The following is a 23,296-nucleotide window of genomic DNA, read 5'->3' as shown; positions in this document are numbered from 1 at the left end:
ACATATAGACATGAGCTTGAATTCCTAGGGAGCCACAGATCATCTTTATGCATTCATTTATTCATCCATTCATCCATCCATCCATCCATCCATCCATCCATTCATTCATTCACCCATCCATCCATCCATCCATCTACTCATCCATCCATCCATCCATCCATCCATCCATCCATCCATCCATCCATCCATCCATCCATCCGTTTATCCATCCATTCATCCATCCATCCATCAATCCATCTATCCATTCATCCATTCATCCATTCATTCACCCGTCTATTTTTCCATTCATTCACCCATTCATTCTTTCAACTAACATTTCCTGAGACCTCACTGGGTGCCTTCTTCCGGACGTTGTTCTGGGCACTCCATTGCTAACCTCTGAAAGCAGAGGCTGTGCCTTGTTTATCCTGATAAGCCCTGATACACAGCACAGGGGCCGGAAAACAATGTAAATTAATAAATATCTGTTAAATGAATAAAAGGCAGACTCTTAAATACACATACTCCTTTCTGGGGACTTATCTTTCACTAATTTGTTTGATCTATTCATCCCTTCTTCCTCCAAGCAGTTTCCAAGCCTCTTTTGTGTCATTCTTGGAATGAGATTTGTACCCTGGAAAAGCTACATGGCAGCATCAGCTTCAGCCCAGCAAGGTTTCCAGCTCACATCCTCACCCCACAAACTTCCCTTTGCTCCTCCGGAAGGCAAAGGTGGCCTTTTACTTTTGTTATGTGTTTCTCGCATAGAAAATTAAAACATCTCAATCCACAAATTGGTTTGCTCAGTGTACTGTGTGTCACAACTGTCATTTTCATGATTGCAAAAACTATAGGAAGCCCTTCCCCTTGTCTTCATTTATTATTTTTTTCTTTCAATAAGGAAGGTTATAAGTTTCCGTTGCTACTGTTTTATCTTGGGGGACTCCCCATTAACTTTTCCAAATCCTTCCCTCCACTTCAGGAAAGCAGCTTAAAGTATATGCCTAAGAATTCCAATTGCAGTTACAAACAAGCGTTCCTGCTTATTTTTATTTGTCAGGGTGCACTGGCAGATTCAAAAGTCAAACCAAAGCACAAAACTTTTCTTGTGGAGGGGCGCCCAGGGGACTGTGATCTAAAATGAAAATGAGATCATGATTTAATAACAACAACAAAAACAAACCTCACACAGTGCATTGTTACACGTTTGAAAACATCTCTGTATTCCTTAAATGTTCTGCTAAGAGTACTAACAGGTCAGTCCACAGGAAATGCAAGAATACGTTATATTTTAATCAGGGCACATAAAACACTGTCTAGAATGTTATGTTGCCCGGGGGAATGCAGTGAGCAGGGAACATTTATAAACTCCAGGTCAGTCTCCCCATTACATCACTGTGAAAAAAAATAAATTTATGAGGTTAAATTATATGGATGTTATATATTGGAAATGTTAGCCCATTCCCAAATGAGAATGTTGGCTGAAATAGCCAGATTCCCAGAGAGAAATTTCAAAGTCCTTCTATTGTGGATGTTTTTATGGTAACTTTCCACAAAGCAGTGAAGACTTATTCTTTGGAGATAATGAAATGAATAAAAAAAGAGAAGCCTAAGAAAAAAACCTCTAAATTCCAATCGAGAGGGCACCTAAAAGAGCTGCTTACATTATTCTTCTCCTGAGATGATAATACAGAAGTTATTTTGTGGAACTTACTCATGATTTATTGGATCTATTCCTCATCTAAGTGATTGGAAACACAGATGTTGATGCTATAACTTTGCTTCCAGTAAATAATTCCTCAAAGGACTCACATTTGTTTAACCTTAGTCACAAGATGATAAAACTTATTAAACATTTATGGAGGCAGCAACACAATTCTGTTGGTTTATGTGTTTGGCAAGTTTGGAAACTCATTTCCCCAACTTTTCCACCTTCCTTTCACCTCTTTTAAAGAAAAAAAAATCTTTGAGGAAATTCCCGTACCTGGATTATGAAGATTTTTTTTCCCTTCATTCTTTCTCTCCATTTGTGGCTGCAGTTTGACAGTAAACAGAAGGGCTGCCGTGCTGATCTTAAGGAACAATAATTAAACCAAAGGGACAGGAGACAAGGGGCTCCTATGGGATCCACAGAGTAAGAATAAAAGCCCCACTGGGGAACTGTTTTCTTATGATTGCTAGCCTGCTTCTGAGATAAGCAAATGTTCACGAGTGCCATGTGCATGCATCGCTTTATCTATATGACATTTACTAAGATCCTACTACAATCAGCTCTGTGAGTATAAATAACTGGGGTATCTAAATATTCCAAAGGCCTGGAACCTTGGAGAACCCCTTGTTCATTCATTCATTCATACACTCATGCATTCAACCCACTGACTGTGTTCCAGGTACTGCAAATGAATTGTTCCCACAATTCCTAAGATGAATCCCTGACACGATAGAACATGTGGCATGGAGAGGAAGAGAGGCCAGGAAATAGACATTACAATAGGGTGTGGAGCTTCCAGTACTATCTGTCTCTTATACATTTCCCATTGAGAGCAAATTTTCCTGAGCAGGGGACATCCTGTGTAACGGTGGTTTTGTTTTCCTCTAACCAAGCCATGACCAGGAGGTCAGGGTACAGTGCCACAGGGGAACCCCCAGGAAAATACACTGTGACGTCGGCTTCATGTTCACAGGGAAAATCCTGAAGGGCTTTGCAGTGATTCCATTAGCAGCGTAGTTGGCAAGAACACATGAACATGCCAGGTCCACCACAAAAGGAAAATCATGCACCAGAAAAGCTTTTCACACTCTCTCCCCACAACACACACTAATACCCACAACATACATAATCCACACAAAATCATGCATCAGAAAAGCTTTCACATTCTCTCCCCCCACAACACACACTAATACCCACTACATACATAATCCACACAAAATCATACATCAGAAAAGCTTTCACACTCTCTTCTCCTACAACACACACACTAATACCCACAACATACATAATCCACACAAAATCATGCATCAGAAAAGCTTTCACACTCTCTCCCCCCACAACACACACTAATACCCACAACATACATAATCCACACAAAATCATGCATCAGAACAGCTTTTCATGCTCTCTTCCCCTGCCACAACACACACACTAATACCCACAACATACATAATCCACACAAAATCATGCATCAGAAAAGCTTTCACACTCTCTCACCCCACAACACGCACAATAATACCCACAATATACATAATCCACACAAAATCATGCATCAGAACAGCTTTTCATGCTCTCTTCCCCTGCCACAACACACACACTAATACCCACAACATACATAATCCACACAAAATCATGCATCAGAAAAGCTTTGACACTCTTTCCCCCACAACACACACTAATACCCACAACATACATAATCCACACAAAATCATGCATCAGAAAAGCTTTCACACTCTCTCACCCCACAACACGCACAATAATACCCACAATATACATAATCCACACAAAATCATGCATCAGAAAAGCTTTCACACTCTCTTCTCCTACAACACACACTAATACCCACAACATACATAATCCACACAAAATCATGCATCAGAAAAGCTTTCACACTCTCTCCCCCCACAACACACACTAATACCCACAACATACATAATCCACACGAAATCATGCATCAGAAAAGCTTTCACACTCTCTTCTCCTACAACACACACTAATACCCACAACATACATAATCCACACAAAATCATGCATCAGAAAAGCTTTCACACTCTCTCCCCCAACAACACACACAATAATACCCACAATATACATAATCCACACAAAATCATGCATCAGAACAGCTTTTCATGCTCTCTTCCCCTGCCACAACACACACACTAATACCCACAACATACATCAAACATGTTCAATCACAACACACATAATACACATGTATTCACAACTCACGTATACAGTAAAAGAGACCTACAGCAGAAATACACAATCAAAATATACATACAGTGTAACCAAGTCATGCTGGGTAAAATATACACACAGTGTTCTCAATACACAGAGGTAATAGACCCAACACACACACACACACACACACACACACACACACACACACACACATCCCTGTTCTAAGGATGATGTTGGTCTTGGTTAGGAAAAGCATGTTGTACCACATGGACCTTCTAAACCTTGGAGTTCTGTCTTATTTATTTCTACCCCGTGGACCTACCAGTGAGCTTCAATATATGTTTGCTAAACTGCATTAAACTTAAGTTTAACTGCTTAAAGTGTTAAATTGCGGGATTGACTGTTGTTAACAATTCATCTTGTAACACAAAATCCGGGGGGGCTCTTCCTTCCCTGACCCGACCCCATCCACACACCTGTAACACTCCAGGAGCTCGGCATCTCTAAAGCCATAGCTGTCCAGCTCTGAAGCTTGATCTATTACAAACACTGAGGACAAGTGTGATTTCTTTTCTGTTGTTCATGCTTTTCTTTTTACTTCTCCCTGTTCCCCACCCCACCCCACCCCAAGGCAGCTACCCAGTTTTCTTAACACACTTATTGTTGGGATTATTGATATATTTTATTTACGTTCAGCGTACTTAAGCCAAGCAGGCATTTTTCAAGCGCCTACTATGTGCAAATGTTTTGGTTAGGGGGGTAGACATCTCAGTGAAGTTACAAAAAATATTCAAAGTATAAAATATTAGCTGTTTCAATAATGTTTATTTTTTCCCAAATGATTTTCTTACTACATCCAGTAAGTTTTTCATAACTGTTCTTCTCCACATAAATTACTTATGTGAAGATTGTAAAAATTACCACCGATACTCAATACAGGATTTTGTGCAATGGTGAAAAATTTAAAACATGCTAAATGTCTATTAACAGAGGAACTGATAAATGAATACAAATGAACATTCTTATGATGGAATATTACAAAGCACATAAAGAGAAATTAGTTATATATATATAATTAGTATGTATATATATTAAAACCTATCATCTCTCTTTTTCTTTTTTCTACCTATCTATTTACTCAGTTAGAGTCCAAACATAAAGTAAAAAAAAAAAGGAAAAAATATTGCAAAATATAGTGTGAAACTATTTACACAATCTTTTAAAAACATATACGAAAGAATAATAATGCTTCTAACAACATATACATGCATGTAAAACTATAAATAATGGAAGATATGCACACTAGATTTTTAATAGTGCCTGTCTCTAGGGAGAGACTGAGAAAGGAAATAATAACTAAAATTTGTTGAATTCTTATTATGCGCCAAGCATTGTTCTGAGTATGTAATAAGTATCACCTTTTTAACTTCTCATAATAGTGCATGGAAGTAAGAACTCTCCTTATGCCTATTTTACAGGAGTGAGGCACAGAGATTTTAAGCTGGTTGTTCAAAGAGTCCTTAACTATTTGTAAAGTTTAATTATTTTATATCCGAAATTGATTGATCGAGTGAAATAAGCTTATTTTATTTTTTAACAGTTCTTTCTTCTATTCCATCTGACTGACTTCCCACCCAATACTAACAAAGAAAACATTAATGTTAAAGACAATAAAACAGGATGATCATTTCATTCCATTTCTTATTAGATTAACCTCAAATCAGATGGCAAGGCAGTTTGCCAAACTTTGTATTAACACAATGGGTTGTTTTAAAATGTGACCCACTAAAAAGGAAATAAATAAACAAAAATGTTAAAAAAACTTATCACCAATAATAACTAAAAACAATTGATTTTTTTTTTTTGGCAAGACAGAGCCTATCATGATTTCTGGTGTAGACAACATTCTCCCTTTCAGATAGGATCCCTTGAGTTTCATGATCACCTTTCTTATCCTATTATTTGGAGTACTCATTTAAGAGTCACCTACAGTTAAATACTTACAAATACAAGACAACTTTTAGACATCTTGACCATAAACCTGTGAGGGCAGCTTTTCATTTGCTAAAATAAATAACAGGGCAGTGTCGTTGCATGCGTTCCATATATTTTGATGGCCAGGAAGAGTCCTGGAGCCTACAAGAGATTTATGAGGAACAGATGAGCAGCGTCTGACTTAAGGCCACATCCTCAAAGATGCTGTGGAGTGGGTGAGCACGATTCTTACTGAGACACCCCAGATGGACTGTGTTGGGGGTTTTCATGATTTTTTTCTACTTTTGTTTAGTGAAACAGGAATGGATTTACGAAAATGCCATCATGGATAGCATAAGAGATTTCAAAAGTCCTTTATTCTTTTTCTTCATAGGCTCAAGTTTTAAAGATGGTGTTTGGGGATTTAAATAAGTAGGGATGATCTTTTTTTTTTTTTTTTTCTACGACACGATTGACTTACTTCAACCTGGGGAAACACTAAATTTCAGTTCATGGCCTTGGCCTCCATGTATCTATACTATATTGTGGAAGTTTATTTATGTGAGTCTATGCTGTTAAGCATGAAATACTATGAGAAGCAACAAAGCATAGTGTCTGAGAGCTTGGACTCTGATAGGCGGGCCTGGGCTTCAGTATCCTATCTAAAAGCTTGTCATCATCTTAGTCAAGCTCCTTGAAATTTCCAAAACTTATGTTTCCGTATCTATTCAATTGGCCAATAATCATAGCCAGCTTACAGGATGTCTCGGGGAGAGATTGTATATAAACAACCTGAATGCAGCCAGTGCTTGGTAAATGTTAGGTACAAGCTTAGTCCTTTTGGCTTAGTTGTTATATGGGTCAAGAAATGGTAACCATTAAGGCGATGACAGTTAGTGTCATGTTCATCATTAGCACCATCATCATTTTTATCACATTCACCCATGGATCACCAGTACTACATAGAAAGGGCTTGGAAGTCTGATTCAGGAAAGGAAATCAGGAAAGAAAAAAGGAAATCAAGGAAAAATAAAAAAGAAGAGAAGTCATTGAAAAAGTATGAAAAAATATGAAACAGATAACAAGAAAGTAGAGGAGATTCCAAAAAATACAACCCAGGTTTTCTGCCCTCATTCTATAGAGTCTTGAGAATTGTAGGGTGTAAGAAATAAAGAATCAAGTCTGAGAGATCCCTTTTGCTTCTTTCTTGTCTCTATGCTCTGGAACCCAGGTTGCCAGCTGGCTCCCAAGCAGACAAAGCCCTCTTAAATTATTTTCTGGATTGCTTGTCTTTCTCCTTCTTAATTGAAGACTTTTCTGGGCTCTGTTTCATGCTGAGACCGGGTAGACAAATGCGTAAATGCATGCATTTCCTCGCTGTAACACAATAGAGCCTTCTTATATTTTTTTCTGTTCACTAAAAGCCACAAGTTAACACGGACCCCTCAAACAACTTTGAAACAACTTTTAAAATATAAGTGCTTTGGCATTTTGGGGGTAGGGGAGAGAGAGAGAGAGGAGAGAGAAGAGAGAGAGGGAGAAAGAGAGAGAGAGATAGAGGAGAGGAGAGAGAGAGGGAAAGAGAGAGAGAGAGAGGAGAGAGAAAGAGTATAAAAAAGGGAACTTATATAAATTTTATGTACTTTTTCCTGTTATCCTGTAATTCAAATGGATTAATGGATATCTAATGTACAGATTCCTAGATTCATGGGCCTCATTCCCCTCCTATGGAATCAGAATCTCTAGGCTGTAGGTCTGGAATCTGCAAATTTGCATTTTAGCAACTTCTCCAAGTGATGAGTATACCAAATAAAGGTTGAGGACCACTCCTCTATTCTGGATGCAAAACCAGGAAATCATTCCCATTCCCTCCATATCTGCAAAATTTTGGGGGTGAGTAAAGACTTTCCTGAGCTTCCCGCTGATATCCTGGGAGAGGAGATTCCTTCAGATTTCCAAAGTTTTTGGAAGTTTTAATGAAAGCCTCTATCTTCTGGGGGTTTCTTGACAGCCCTTACTCACAGCTTCTTCTGCACCTTGCCCTGCCCTGGCATTGCAGTGTCCTCACATCATTCTACCCCCTCTTCACAGCTTGTGCAACATCTTCCCCTACATACACACACAGACAAAACACACAAACACACCACACACACACACAATTGATTTTTTAATATTTCTTTAAAACCATTCCTTCTTTTTTCTTGCCGTAATTTTATTTTAAAACAAAAATTTATGTCATAGTCAATGAAAAACCCATATCATTTGCCATACATTGATGGTAATCAGACAACAAAAGTCTAAGATTATTATTTCTTTTTTTTTGAGACGGAGTTTCACTCTGTTGCCCAGGCTGGAGTGCAGTGGCGAGATCTCGGCTCACTTCAATCTCCGCCTCCTGGGTTCAAGCGATTCTCCTGGCTCAGCTTCCGGAGTAGCTGGGATTACAGGAATGCCCCACCACGCCTGGCTAATTTTTGTATTTTTAGTAGAGGTGTGGTTTCATCATCTTGGCCAGGCTGGTCTCAAACCCCTGACCTCAGGTGATCTGCCACCTCGGCTTCCCATAGTGCTAGGATTACAGGCGTGAGCCACCATACCCTGCCCTGAGATTATTATTTCATTTCTTTCTTTCTTTCTTTCTTTCTTTTTTTTTTTTGATGGATTCTTGCTCCATTGCCCAGGCTGGAGTGCAGTGGCATAATCTCGGCTCTCACTGCAACCTCCACCTCCCGGGTTCAAGCGATTCTCCTGCTTCAGCCTCCTGAGTAGCTGGGTTTACAGGCATGTGCCACCACCACGCCCGGCTAATTTTTTTTTTTTCTGTATTTTTAGTAGAGACGGGGTTTCACCATGTTGGTCAGGCTGGTCTCGAACTCCCAACCTCGTGATCCGCCTGCCTAGGACTCCCAAAGTGCTGGGATTACAGGCGTGAGCCACCGTGCCCGGCCATTATTTCATTTCTTTACTGGATATCTTTGCTTGCTAAAGTCTCTGAATCTGAGGTCTGCTCTTTCTGACAAACAAGGGTGAGAGGTGTTAAAAATAGGCTATTATCGAAGACTTTCTCTTGACTTACCAGAGGCATTGAAATGGTATGAAGAAGGGACATTACTTTCACTACATGACTCGATGCTACTTAATCTACCACTCATGGTAGGAAAACGCTTATTGGGATAACACTGGCTTAAATAATGTTCAAGGATGGGCTTGCTTCCTCATTAAAACTGCATAATTGGAGATGATGGTTTGAGTCAGTGCTCTCTAACCTTTCCCCGTAGAGACATGCTTTCGGCTCCTTGGGTTTTCTCATTTTAACTCCTAAGAACCATGTCACCATCATTCACTCCTTCAAATAATATTTATTGAGCATCATCTATGTGCCAGGTCTTGTGGACATGAAAGCAATGAGACACAACATCTGCCCTTCAAACTCCATAAGGTCAGAATCGTGGTGATGATTTTAAGAATTTAACATTTATTGAGCACTCGCTGTATGCAAAGCACCATTTGAAGTGCTTCACTGGTATTAATACTTGACTTATCCCAACTACGCAGAAGGGGGTTTTATTATCCCCATTCTACCAATAAGGAAATCAAGGCATGGAGAGGATTATTAACTTGTTAATAGAATGACTAAAATATATTGACCACTTACCATGTATGCACCATTCACCATTTTCTTCATTGCAAGTACCACGGTGTTAAGCGTATTATCTGGTTTATCTCAATTAATCCTCATAAAAAACCTATGAAATGAGTCCTTTTATTAGGTCTGTTTTGCTAATGAGAAAACAAAGTCTGGGAAAGCAAAGATGCCTGAGGTCACACCGAGATGAAATAATCGTTGGAGAGAAATTGAACCCATGCCTGTCTGTCAGACTCCAAGATCCATCCTCTTGCCTAGTGACTGAGTTGTCTAATGGGGGTGGAGAAATATGTGAAGAAGCCATTCCAGGACTCCAGGAAATATGCGTGGAAAAGTGTGGCCTCTTTCCCTGTACGGTCAGTTCTAGAATGTAGGCAGCTCCCAACACTTTTATTGGTTTCCACTTTGGCTCAGAGAACGATAGACTGACAATTTGCAGTAAGACCCTTACATAAAACTGGAGGAGAAAAATAGAAGACAGAATTAGAGAAAATATTCATGGCTAACCTAGTCTGATTTCTCCTGGACAGCTTTCAGTAGACGCCTCTTTTTCACTAGCACCCTGCCTGCAAACTTGTGGTCTCTCCCCGGACCACTGTCATGGCTCTTCCGCCATCGATCTGGTCCAAGTCAGCATAGCCTTTGACTGCATTGATGTAGACGCCCCTTGAGTGGTTGGCCTGCTCGCAACCTGGGTCCCTGATAAATCGCAGGGCAGCCAGAGGAGCCTATCAAACCTAAGTCAGATCCTGACTCTGCTCCTGCACCCTCCGAGGCACCCCACCTCGGTGACAGCCCCAGCCCCTTGCTTGCTTATCCTTACCCTCCCTGCTCACCCTCCCCGTCTGCTCCGGCCACCCAGCTTCCCAGCTGCTCCTCCTGTTCCTCCCAGTAGCTCTAGCCCCGGATTTTCAGCTGTGCCTGGCACTGTCTTCCTCCAGAGAGGTGCAGTTTTCTTCCAACTGCTTCACTCCAGACCCAGTATCACTTCCGCAGACGGGTATCTTTCCTGATCGTCTTATCCAAAACAGCCACTTCCTGTCATGCTCTACCCCTGCAAACACCCTCTGCAAACACCAGACCCTGACACATGGGACTGTCTGCTGGCTAGTCCCTGGTCTGTCCTCCGCACTCAATGTAAGCTCCAGGAAGGCAGGCACTTTGTCATTCGGATGCAAGGCTCCAGTTCCAGCGCCTCCTACAGCACCTGGTACACAGCCACAGCCGCCCTCCCAACATCACGCTTGTTCATAAAGGTCCTAAGGCAGGCAGCAGAATCTCCCCCGTGCTCTTCAGGATCCCAAATCTCTTTGTCCTAAGATACATCTTAACAGGCAGCCAGCCAGCTTCCCTTCTTCCTGCTCTCAGGCACTTATCTGGAGGTGACAATTAAAAAGTGAAGAAGGCGTTACCAGGAAACAGCCCGTAGCCTATTCCCATTAGCTTAACAACCCCTAAGCTTCGCCGCCTGGGGCCTGAGGGGATGATCGCGGGTTCCCCGTGGGGGAGGGACAGAGTTGCCAGGTCCTGGGGGGCTGGGAGCACCACTTGGAGAGCGCGCAGGGAGAGGCTGAACCTCAGGGTCAGAAATGAGGACCCTCCACCCCTTCCCCTCCATCCATGTTCTCAGCAAGCACTGTCTAGAAGATGAATGAACAATATTTACCGCACAAAGGGATATCACTGCTCTTCAATCGAAGGCACGTGATGTCACGATGCGCAAAATACAAGATTCAGACGAAAATCATCGTCTTTTGGTCATTAATATTTTCTCATTTGAAACATATTCTAAGAACAGCTAGGATTTGCAACTGGTCCAGAGGTCTGCTAAAAGTTTTAGACCTATGAAAGAGATCCTTATACTTGAAAGTAATTAATTAGTATACAAAGCAATATATGAATGAAAGCATTCATTTCTTTACAGTTTCATTTATTCATTCATCAGGAAATATTTGGTTACTGCCTAAACGGTGCCAAGGACTAACTCAGGTGCCTAGATTTCTCTCAGAAATCCTGCAGAAAAGAAAACACAATTAAGTGCAAAAATAAAAAACATTCATCTGTGAGGAAGATCCCATGTAAATACTGGGCCCGCACCAAGAGTTTTATATGTGTCACATAATCTAATTATCACAAGTAAAATGTGAGGTGAGCAAAATTCTTATCCCCATCTGACAGATGAAAACGCTGAGGTGCAATGAGGTGAGGAAACTTGCTTCTGAGTGCACAGCTGGCTGCAGTTGGACCCCAGGTCGGCTTGACTCCTAACAATGCCTTTCCACAGCCTCGCCATGTCATCCATCACAGCACCAATCTCTCTATGAAGGCTGGAAATGTGTTTTTATCTCCAGCTGCCACCTCTATCATCCTAAGCATCCTACTCACCATCACTAGGGGCTGGGTAAGTAGACGGAGAGAGCAAACATGCCCAAGTCCATCATCACTTTTGAAATACAAACAGGACCTATGTTCAACTAATAACAAATCAGATCACATCACCTCCTTAGGCCTTTGGCATTTCCTCCTTCCCCTGCCTGGACTGCTTCTCCCAGCCCTGTGCTTGGCTAGTCTCTCACTTTTTTTTCAGGTCTGATCAAATCACCACTGGAGAAATAGCTCCCCTGACCACTCTATATAACATGGCAACCCTCCACCATTCTCTACCTCATGAAGCCAGATTTATTCTTATGAAATGCAATTAGGACTATTTAATATTGTGTTATATATTTATTTGTTTGTTAGCTTTTTAGGCTAGCCCACAAGAATATTAGCTGTGTGAGGGCAGGGGCATCTCTATTCTTGTCTACTGTTATTTTTGCAGCACCTAGAACAATACCTGGCATATAATAGATGCACAGCCAATATTTGTTGAACAAATGAATGCATGTACGGACATATGAAAGAACATCCCATAAAGAGACAACTTCAGATGACAGGAGTTGGCCTGAAGATTCTATCTGGAGATGCCGCTAAAGGCAGCATCCTCCGTCTAGGCTCTCAATTTACCCCCATAGCTTTAGACATCACAATAGACACAGGGGGAGAATAATGAGACAGAGGGTTCTTCCTTGGGTCCTTCCTGGCAACTCGCTATGACTATTCTAGATAAACGATCATAATAAATTAAATGCATGGACCTTGGAAGCAGGAAGAGCTGAGTTTAAAACTCAGCTTGGCCACCGCACGAACTTGAATGAGTTATCCTGCAACTTACTCAGATTCTCATCAGTAAAACAGGGATTATACTCAAAAGTTATAAGGAACAGGACTTAGCCCAGATGTCCCCTCCTCTGAGAGGTCTCCCCTGACCATCTACATCTCTGTTGTCCCAACTCCTGCTCTCATAATTTTGCTTTTATAAAGCTATTGTCATCATGAAGCTTTTTTTTTCTATACTGAAATTATCTTTTCCTTTATAAATTTATTTGTATATTCTCTAGCTTCCCCCAATTGGAGGGCAAGATCCCCAGGGATCATCCCCATCCTATTCACCTCCAGGTCCAGGTAGTAGAACAGCATCGGACACATAGTAGGAACTCAAGAAATAACTGCCGTGTAAACGAATAAATGTAAACATATAAAGCACGTGGTATGTAAAAAGCACTTGTTTAGTGGCAGATATCATTGTTACCATTGTTATCGTTGTTGGTGGTGCTATAAATTCTATTTCTTGGGAAAGAAACTCTTTTTTGAGCTGGTGCTGGACTCCAAACAGCCCAGAATGAGTCTGCCTCAGGAGAAGAGGCTAAAACACTGCTTAGCCATTGTGTTTCCAGGCTTACAAATGAAAATGCATCCATATCTGGTTTCTTTCAAGCCCTGGACCCCTTGTTCTATGATAATTGGTAAGTTGCTTGTTTCCCAGTTAATATAAATTCTCCATAGTCTGGTTATTCAGGGTAAAGACACACTATTCCCTCGTATCCCTGTGGTGCCTAACAGTTTCAGCACACTTTCTCAGCCCTCCTCTGACACAATCCTTTCCACACACCTGGAACATATGATTGCCCCCATTTTATAGATTAGAAAGTGGAGGGCAGAGATTTGAGCAGCCTGCCCAAGTTTACGCGGCTGAATAAGAATTAGACCTAGAGACTTGAACTTCAATCAGTCTGACTCCAAAAACTCACATTCTTATCCGGAGAGTAAGGTTTATCGCTAGAGCTTGCCCAGGGCTAAATAACTAGCATGGGGCAAGGCTGCAACCAGAACCCAAGTCACTTGCCCTTACTCTGCTGTTCCATCCACAGTCTCAAATCTAATCCCAAGGGGGAAAACAAGAAGAAGCACTCAGCAGTGTACCCAACTTTCTAATAAAGGAAAATAGCCAAAGGCAATTCTGATATAAAACGCATTTATGGCTTTTCATTTTGGCATTTCTTCTGTACCAAATGGTACTGTGCGCATAGAATAGATCTGACTCTTCTCTACAGCATCATCTTGGCCCAGAAGCTATTCATATCTCCCTGGGGTATAAAAGAGAGGCTCCTAAATACATAAAAAAATTCCAAGGATCTGATAAATTGAAGTGATTTAAAGTAAGCCCTGTGCAGTTTATATAGAGATATTTATATGCCGCTGCTCTCACTTACACAAGCCATTTTTCCCCTATAGAAGACCTTGACCCTCTGTCTCATTTTTGTATCTCCCATGTCACCAGGTTTCATGGATTTTTCATGATCCAGTAAAGCATTACGGAAGTTTCTTTCAAATTCATTACAAATAGAATGGCTGCTGCCAACTCTGTTTTTATCTCATTCTGCCCTTCGTAACTATTTTCATTAAAAGCAATAACTGTATTCTACCCACCTTAATATCTAAACTATATAATTTCCATAGAAATGGCTTAGATGTGGCTTTAAGAAGAAAGCTCAGGGGTGATTTTAGAGTATTCCTTCAGTTCTGAAAGCACTCAGGTAATTAAGACCAGTGATGTTAATTTTTGTACTAACAGAAACTGCAGAATGCTGGCCTTTTTTTTTTTTTTTTAAACCCACTTTAGTGTCTAGCAGTGTTGCGGAAACATGAGGCCTTTCCTTAATCATAAATGGACACTACAGCTTTTCAATTAAATTGGTCTTTGGAGAGAGATGCAAACGAGCTAAAAAGCTCCTTAAAAAAATCTTCCCTGCTTCACCGCTTCTCATTTGCCAAGAAGAGATGTTTAGCTAAAATGCAATGCTGTTGTCTTCTTATCCTGCCGCAACAAAGTTCTCTTGATCTTGAACCCTGAGCTAGCTATCTTACAAAGATCCTTGAGGTTTTTCTTTTGGTTTGCATGCCCACATTTGGTTTTCTGAAACAATTTTTTGAAAAGGGTTGTGTAACATAGTGTCTTTCACCTGTGTGTCCAGAGAGAGTTTCATTAGTCCCTGCTTCAGGCTGGGGTAGCAGGTAGGAGGATATTGAAATTGTTTTTTAAATGACACAGGTAGAAAGAGAGTTCTCATTTAGATGAGCAGAATTCAAGACAAATGCTTTCAAATATGATCCAGGTATTTCTTCCCCCCATGTAATTTCTCTAAGCTCATTATCTCTAAAACTTTCGCATTGTGCGTTTTCCTGTTGTTATGCGTAGCTAAATAATACTGATATATTAATAATAGGATTATCTTGCTGTGCCTCCTGAATTTTAATTTCTAAAATTGTAAATAATTTTAGCATGACTTTAGCATCCCAGAATATTTGAGGGTGCCCAGAGGATGTCCTTTTCTACAGGGGAAATGTAAAAAATTGAGGGAGGCAACAACTGAAAATTCCAAATGGCCATTTTAATGACTTTCAAATGCCTCCAAATTATTGAATCATTTCATTCATGGAGTTTGCTTTGGAAACAAATATATCAGCAATTCCCACTCGCATCTCAGATTTCTCTTCTGTGTGTCTGTGTATGTATATAATGTCTTTGAACGGACCTCAGTCTGATACCCTCGGACAAAATAATTTCTCGGACAAAATGAGCAATATGGATACGGCCACACTGCGGGAGACGCTCCCCATTCATGTGCAAGTTAAAGTTGAAACTATGTGTTTGCAGAGGTGCTTTCTCATTAGTTTGCAGACCTAGACTAGCAGTGAACCGTTGGGCTCTGAAGTCTCTAATTTTTATTACAATGTCTTAAAATCTGATGTATCTTGAAATCCACTTTAAATGCTATCTCTAAACGTTCTTCTCAGAAAAAGTTCCCAAAACAAGTGAATGAAAGGCCAGTAGGAGGAAAAAAAAAAGAAATTATAAATCCAGTGAAAATAGTGTTACATGTTAGAGGCATGTAAATAGATGGTGTTTTTTTCTTACTGTAATATTCAGGTAAGCAAGCAAGCACTCTCCACTTTCTTATGTGGTTAGAATGACTCAATTCCTCCTATAATCGAAGAGCTGCTTGCCAAAGATCACCCTAAGGAATGTGAGAATTTCTAACCTTAAATAGAACTTGTAAAACTTAAAAAAAAATTAAAAATACCAATTGTTACAAATTACTGAAAAATGAATGTAAAAACCTATTCTGGGGTAAGCAGACTCTATAAAGATAGAAGGATAAGCTCTCCCTGATTACAGACTACAGTAAAAGATAGTCTGTATTTATCACAACATTAGAAAATTAAAATAAATTTCTCTCAAAGAAATAAAAATATAAAAGAGTTCTCAACTTGTGAAGCAATAAAATTATTTGTGCGCCAGGCTTCTTTTAATACAACTGTGATTTTTTTAATAAAAGTCGTTCAGTTTGATTGTAATTAAATATGTAATGAAAAACCACTGCTTCAGGGAAGCGATGCAAGACACTCTTTAACTGTTAGTTTAATGTATTTCCAACTGACTTTGCATCAAACGAAAATGATACTCCGTGTATGCCTGGTCTTAATATAGAATTTGTTCGGCAATTTCTGTGTTTTTTTAAAGGGGACCTGGGTAGAAGCAGGCATTGCCTTCGAAATAGTGGCTGAGTCTTCCCAGACCATGACATTCCCAAATAAAATTGATAGTATAAATACAGTGATGGAAGGGAAGGTCGACTTTGGACATTTACCTCGTGTCAGCTAATTACAGGCATAGCACAAATGTGACCAGGGCCTAGGTTTTCTTCTTGGTTGACTTGATAAGCTTAGCTGCAGTGATAAACAGTGAGGCATCATTTCAATGGCTTTAAAAAATGCCAGGCTCAGTCTGTGCCCCCACCCCCATGACCAAAACCCATTCAATGGACAGTACAATTCCCAAGGCCCTGGGAAAAGAAACAGATCAACTCAGGTATTATCCTTTGGAGAAATTCCGTCAAATGAATGAGAAATCAGCTGGGATGAAATGAAAGCATAAACCTCCGTTGGAGACTATGACAAAAGTCAAGCTGCTTCAGGGACAGACCTCCTAAAAATACTCGGGAGGTGTTTCTTGGGTGTTAAGCATTCCCAAAGTGTAGCAGTAGAATGGGCAACTGGGAGATAAAGAAATGTAAAGTGGAGGAAAAAAATGTAGACTGTTTCTGAGGAATGTTTCTCCCCTCCCCAAAAGTAATCTTCAACATCCAAACTCTTAAGCCTCAGAGAAGATTTTCATTGTCAAGAAGTTTCCCGGAGCCCCTGCTCCCTTACAGAGTTTCCACTAAACTCTCTGTCACTTGTAATCTGCTGATTAGGGTTAACGTATTGTGTCCTGATATGGCAGATTAAAAATGAAATCAATAAATGCCTAAAACAAATGGGCTTTTGAGATGTCCTATTCAGTCTGAGTCTTTAAGGGTGAGGTGAGAGGTGGAAGAAGGAAATCAAGACGGGGGTGGGAAAAGGACCACTTAAGCAATCAATTTCCGTCCAAAATGTTGTGTGGACCAAGCGATTTCAAGGTATCTATCCTTCCTTTTTCGGATATCTGCCTCAAGTAACAAGAATGGCCAAAAGAGTTTGTGCTGCTGAGACCCTTTGGGCTTTATTGTGTCCATGCATGCGTGTGTGTGTGTGTGTGTGTGTGTGTGCGTGTGTGTATTTTTCCATTCATTTGTTAAAAACATACTTTTGGGCAAGTGAAGGAATCCATCGCGTGAGATATTTAAATATTCAAGATGTGAACTTGTCTTTCTGAAGGATGTTTAAACAAAGTGAGGGAGGAAGGGTCCCAAATCTACCCGATTCCTAGTCTCTTGAAAGCTGTCCCACTTGACAGTAAATTAAAGGTAAACTTTGCCCTGAGCTGCCTGCCCCCTCCCTCCATCCTGTTGGTTGAGATTTCTGGGACCTCACCGGTTAATTCAGAGTCATCACTATCAAGAGGTGGAAAAGAGATCTCTGAGGTCGTTTCTGCTCTGATGCAGTGTTCAGAGTTGTCCCTGTTGACTATGTTTCCCATGTAAATAACCTGTGTTATTAAGGTGCAAATTGCAACTTTTAAGTAATGATTGCTAATAGTCTAATGTTTACTGCCACACAAGGACATTCATGAAAACAAAATCTGCATTATTCATCTCCATATTAAATAAACAAAATAAATTGAGGGAGCTGTTCTTTCTTGCAAGACTCTCTTCAGATCTGGGTGATCAGAAAGCCTCTAAGAGTCAGCAAGAGGGAAACATCTAATTGCTTTGGGTGGGCAGGGGCAGAATCCTATAACTTACATATATAAGATATATTCACAAGATGTGCTCACAAAAGATTGTGTGTTCTATTGCAATTGGCTGTCATTAATATAAAAGCAGTTCAGTATGGTGAAATAAAATACGTATTATTTATGTGTGCGCACAGAGGCTGAGATAGGCTGTAGAAAATCAAGAGTTAGGTTCTAAGTCTACAATTTTAAATTTTTTAACCACTCTGCATCCTGCAAAATGCAAACAAATCAAAACACCGTTCTGTTTTACTTTCCTGCCATTTTCTCTATCTCCCTTGAAATGCATAGAAGGGGAAAATGCTGGTACTGAATCCTGCAATATTTTCAGGTAACAGTGGATGCATTTTAATGGTGAGTGAAATATACATCCAAGGAAGCAAGCATGCACACACAACAGAAACCCCTGGGGTACTGTAGGCTGCTTTCTCAACTTTTTTTTTCTTGCCCTAAGTAATAGTATGGTGGAATAGCATAGCTTAAGAAAGCCAGGAAGAATGACATTTCAGAGGGAAATACTCTGATTTAGCTGTTTCCTTAAAGAGAATTGTCCCCTCACATCCCTTCCCCCTGAAGGGGGAGGAACATAACAAATAAAGACTAAAATTCCTCATCACTTACAATATCATCCTGTTTATTCTGTTTAGATACCTGCTTTAGTAGAAAGTTCTGTAATTGATTCCTTGAAACATGGAACTTAAAACTAATAATACAAAGGAATCAAATTGCCTGGAACAGTTCTTGGGAAAAAGAGCGCTCCGGGAGAGCCTCAGCTCGGATCCACTCACAGGCTTTTTCTGTCTCCCATTATTCATTAATCAAGCTAGAAATCAAGCTTTCAACATCAGTCCTTGGGTGTAATTACTTACAGTTGTGCATTGTGTTTAATTTTAAGCAGTGATAAAAGTTAGTATGGCCATAATCTTAGAACCCACCTTCTCCCCTTCCCTGGATGTTAACTGACTACAGAACCCCAAAGTGGCTAACTTTACTTGTGAATAACCACTTCAGCTGAAATAGAGTAGGGCATTGATGACCTTAGATGAACAGAAGAAACACTGCATGAAAAACTGTCTCCTCTATTAATATGTGAGCAAATAAATAAGGTAAGAGGGCCCTCACTGTGTACGAAATGAATCATCCTTTTTCAGCTTAAAAAGGGTTTCTGCTTCTGGTGAAAATAATAAGAATCATACAAAACAAACATACAAAGACAGTAGGAATATAATAGGCCAGAAAACTGAAACTATAGTTACAAGTTTCTAACACACACATACACACACCCACACACCCACACACACCAATAAGCTAGCCAGCACCAACAGACACAGCTTAATGAAAAGGACCTAATTTAAATAATGTGATACAGTGTTATGTTACGTACACCTGGATCCTTATCGATCGGAGGATAATTATAATCAAAGTCGAGCAATTCTGAGCAATGCACTTTTTGTAATGAGCTTACTAAAGGAGACATGTCCAGTCATTCTGGTAATTTAAATTACTGCCTAGTTGTTGATAGTCTTTACCGGAACAACCAGAAAAAAAAAAGAGTAATTTTCAGGGCAGTATCACTTCTTGCTGGACCGTAGCCCAGGGTTCTCTTTCGGGACAACAATAAGGACGTTATCTCTAATAATGTAGCTACACTTAAACTTATGTTGCCAGAACTAGATGCAGCAGGCTCACTGTTCCTGGGTCTCAAAGGCCATTGAACACATCCACACGCTGTCAGATTGCAAAGCAGCCTAAGTTTTAGGAAATCAGTGAGTTAAATGCAGAAAGAGACAACGGTAGGAAAGAGACATTGTTTTCCAAAGAAGTAACTAGAGTTGAAAAAAGAAAACTTCACTGATGAGGCAAGTTCCAAATACATACCTCACTAAACATATTTTAATTATTTTGCTTTTAGGGAAATGATCAGAAAATATATGAATCCACGCTTTATCAATATTTCTGCATGCCACTCAAACCAACTTACAAATAGGGAAGCAATTCTGTGCTCAGAAGGAATGATAATTGTGGATATTTTGAAACACTCAGGCGAGGAAGGAGGATGAGCTTGGTGGTTCAACACATTCAGACAAGGGATGCCCACTCTCCTCAGTTTCCTAACTAACTTTGGATTTGTTCTAAGGGTGACTTTGCAAAGTTTATGAAAGTGTTCCACCAAACTTCTCCCTATGTTTTGCTAGAGTTGGAACAGAATGAAATGTGGAGGTGGGTCTGCAGAAGACCAGTCTTACCTAATGTTGCCTAAATCAAGAGGGTAAAGACAGAGGGAGAGGAAAAAACAACTAAACTTAAGCTTTTTGCGAAAGCCCTGATTCAACTAAAGGACACAAAGAAATAAAAACGCCCACATTAAAAGCCAAACAAGATAATAATTGTGCATGTCTGGCTCTGAATATAGAGGGCAAGGTTTGCGTCACTGGCACTCTGAGTTACCATGGTGAGTGATTTATTGATATATATCAAGAATGAATAGATCAAAGGCAGTGAGATGACAGGTGATCAATCAAATGTCAAATCAAAACTAGCAATCAAGTGGAAAGCTGATTTTTCAGTGGGTGGGTCTGGCAGAAGAAAAATGAACTTTCATATTACATTTCCGAGAAACAAAACCCCAGCATACTATTAAAAAAGCAGTTAAGCAACCCAAAAGAAAAAAAAAACTTTAGAAGGTCTACTGTACTGATCCATTAACCTGTTCTTATCTTTTTTAGGGGGCAGTAAGGATTCAAATGGGATAGTTCTTACAGTACGAATCATTTCACAAAGTTTGCAACTCTCTAGGCAAAGAAAATCCAGAGCTGTTTAAATTTCTATGGGGAATTTCCCCCCTACAACCCTTTTTGGTTTTTTTAAAGAGTAGGGAAATTGTTAATTACATTTCCAAATATGGATCCTTTTAGAAAATATATGCAAAGAGTCATCCATTTCCTGGGGGCATTTTGTCCACCTTGGTGATCAACGCTAAACTCCTATTGCTGGCCCCAAAGCCTGCCTGCAGCCCGAGTGTTAGGTATGCCTCACACTTCAGCGCCCCAAGCCCCAGTGAGAGGAGACGCTATCCCTGGAGGCCAAAAGCCACTGGCACTGACCACGCAGAGAGATGCAGGGGTGGAGGGGCTGTCTCCCTACTCCGCACCCCAAATCCTCAATCCGACTTTGGCCCGAGAGGCAAGAAACAGACTGGGAGAAAGTTAGGGGTGGGGTAGAGGGTGGAGGAAAGAAAGTTTAAGGAGGAAAGGCTTGGTGGGATAGCTCACCCCAACCCAACCGGAGCTTGGAAGGGGAGGATTTGGGAGACCAGAGAAGGCGAGAGAGGACGGGGTTATTGGAAGGGCACCCGGCGCAAACTCCCCCGAAAGCTTAAGTGGGTGGTGCCCCCGGGCACCCAGGGGCAAGGAGGGCGGGCGAGGAGCTCGGCGCACAGGGCAGCCCCGAAGCGGAGCCGTTTCTCTTACCTGCCGCCCGTTTGGGTGCCTGCTGTTTTCTCCTCGGCATCCTCTACTTCGCTCCAGTCCCACTTCTGGCGCCCCAGCCCCGAGCCGCGCGCTGGGGCCCGCTGTCTCTCTGGCCTCTCTGGGTCTCCTCCGCCTCTTGCCCGGTGGCTCCTAGGACGTCACTCGGCCTCTGTCCCCCTGACGATCCCCCCTGCAACTCCTCCACCACGGGCCAGAGACCCCCCTCTCTGGGTGGCAGACACGGGTGGCTTGTGCCGGCTGCTTTGAAGTAGAGGTTGGTTCTGCCTTGTTTGTTTGTTTGTTTATTTTGAATTTTTTTTTCCTCTCTCTTTTTTGTTTTTGCTTTTGGAATTTTTTTGGTTTTGTTTTTGCGTTTTTTTTTTTGGTGACTGTTGAGACACTTGATTTCTTTATTAAACATCCAAGCCCGGGTTCGGATGGAAGGGACGACGGGCGCACACGCGCCACACGCACACTCGCGCGTAAAGATAAGGGAAAAAAAAAGGCAATCCTGGGAAGGTAGTGGGTTTCTTCTTCTTTTTCTTCTTCTTCCTTCTCCTCTTTCCCTCCTCCTCCTCCTCCTCCACCTCCTCCTCCACCTCCTCCTTCTTCTCTTCCTCCTCCTTCTCCTCCTCCTCGCCGATCTCTATGGCGGATTCGTGCCGGGGGGAGAGCGATCACTCACTGTAGGTTTGTGGCTGCTGTCAGATCCCCGTCTGTGAGTGATATGCGAGAGGACAGGAGCGGGTTTTGGAAAGACAGAAAATCTGGAATTCACTCACTCACACACACACACAGACACACTCACACACGCACTCACACGCGCACGCACCCCCGCTTCCTCGCGCACACACACTCACACCCCCCACATATGCACACACACACAAACACACACACACACCCTCGCACACACACACAAGACAGGGCGAGGCGATGCCAGCAAACATCGATCCCGCTGAACAAACTGAACATTAACAAACTCCTCCTCCTCCTCCTCTCCCCGCGACCTGATGACAGGGAGAAATTTACTCCCCAGCCGCAGAGCGCCAGGCAGCGGGAGCCTATTAAAGGGACAGCGTCCCGCAGGGGAGAGGGGCTGGGGGCGGGGGCCCCGGCGAGCCGGCCCAGGCCCCTCCGTGAGCCCTCTCCGCCGGGGCGAGGGCGTGCCCACCCGGCGCGGGGACACCCCTCCGGGAGGCGGAAGGGGCGGGGGCGGGAGGAAAGGAGGTGAGGAGGGAAGGGGTGCGGGAGAAAAGGAGGCAGGGTGATGATGGCTGAACTCTGAAGCTGGGAGGCTGTGGAGGGACATTCAGGGGGGCCAGGTTGGCTGACCAGCAGGGACCATGCACAATCTTAGGAGAGGGAGAACTTAGGTTTGCTCGGGGCTGGGAAGGGGGAGGGGACCTTATCCAGTGAGGATCTCCATCCTGTAAGTCTTAACCTGCCCCCCCAAAATGTGCTCCCCATGAGTCCTTCAATTTAGTGCCCCTGTCCCTCCCACCTTCTCGCTAATCAATGGGTGGTCACAAAAACAAAAATCTCCCTTCTGTCTACTTTAAGGTCTAATCACATACTCCTCTTTTTGTTTCCTTTGAAGAATGTTTATTGAGCATCTACTATGTGCCTATTCTGGAGACACAGAGGCCACAGAGAAAGGGAAGGTGGTGGCCATGTTGGTATTTATATTCTAATGGGGGAGTGCAGACAAGTGCCCCCCAGCTATCCAATCTTTGCTT

The 23,296-nt window shown here is 41.7% G+C and overlaps 1 protein-coding gene across 2 annotated transcripts in view; it reads right to left on the bottom strand.

Annotated features, from left to right (window-relative positions):
* The window catches only part of TSHZ2 (teashirt zinc finger homeobox 2), a 527,930-nt gene extending 505,310 nt beyond the window's left edge, over positions 1–22,620 (bottom strand). The window contains exon 1 of one of the 2 annotated variants that reach the window (XM_055372777.2): positions 21,561–22,620. In XM_055372777.2, the coding sequence (XP_055228752.1) occupies positions 21,561–21,600 (40 nt within the window). In that variant the 5' untranslated portion in view covers positions 21,601–22,620. The remainder of the gene's footprint in view (positions 1–21,560) is intronic. The other variant, XM_019017509.4, reaches the window with a different exon arrangement.
* Between the last annotated feature and the right edge of the window lie 676 nt (positions 22,621–23,296).

This window comes from Gorilla gorilla, chromosome 21 (genome assembly GCF_029281585.2).
Source record: "Gorilla gorilla gorilla isolate KB3781 chromosome 21, NHGRI_mGorGor1-v2.1_pri, whole genome shotgun sequence".
NCBI classification, from domain to species: Eukaryota; Metazoa; Chordata; class Mammalia; order Primates; family Hominidae; genus Gorilla; species Gorilla gorilla.
This window is presented reverse-complemented; position numbering and strand designations above follow the sequence as displayed.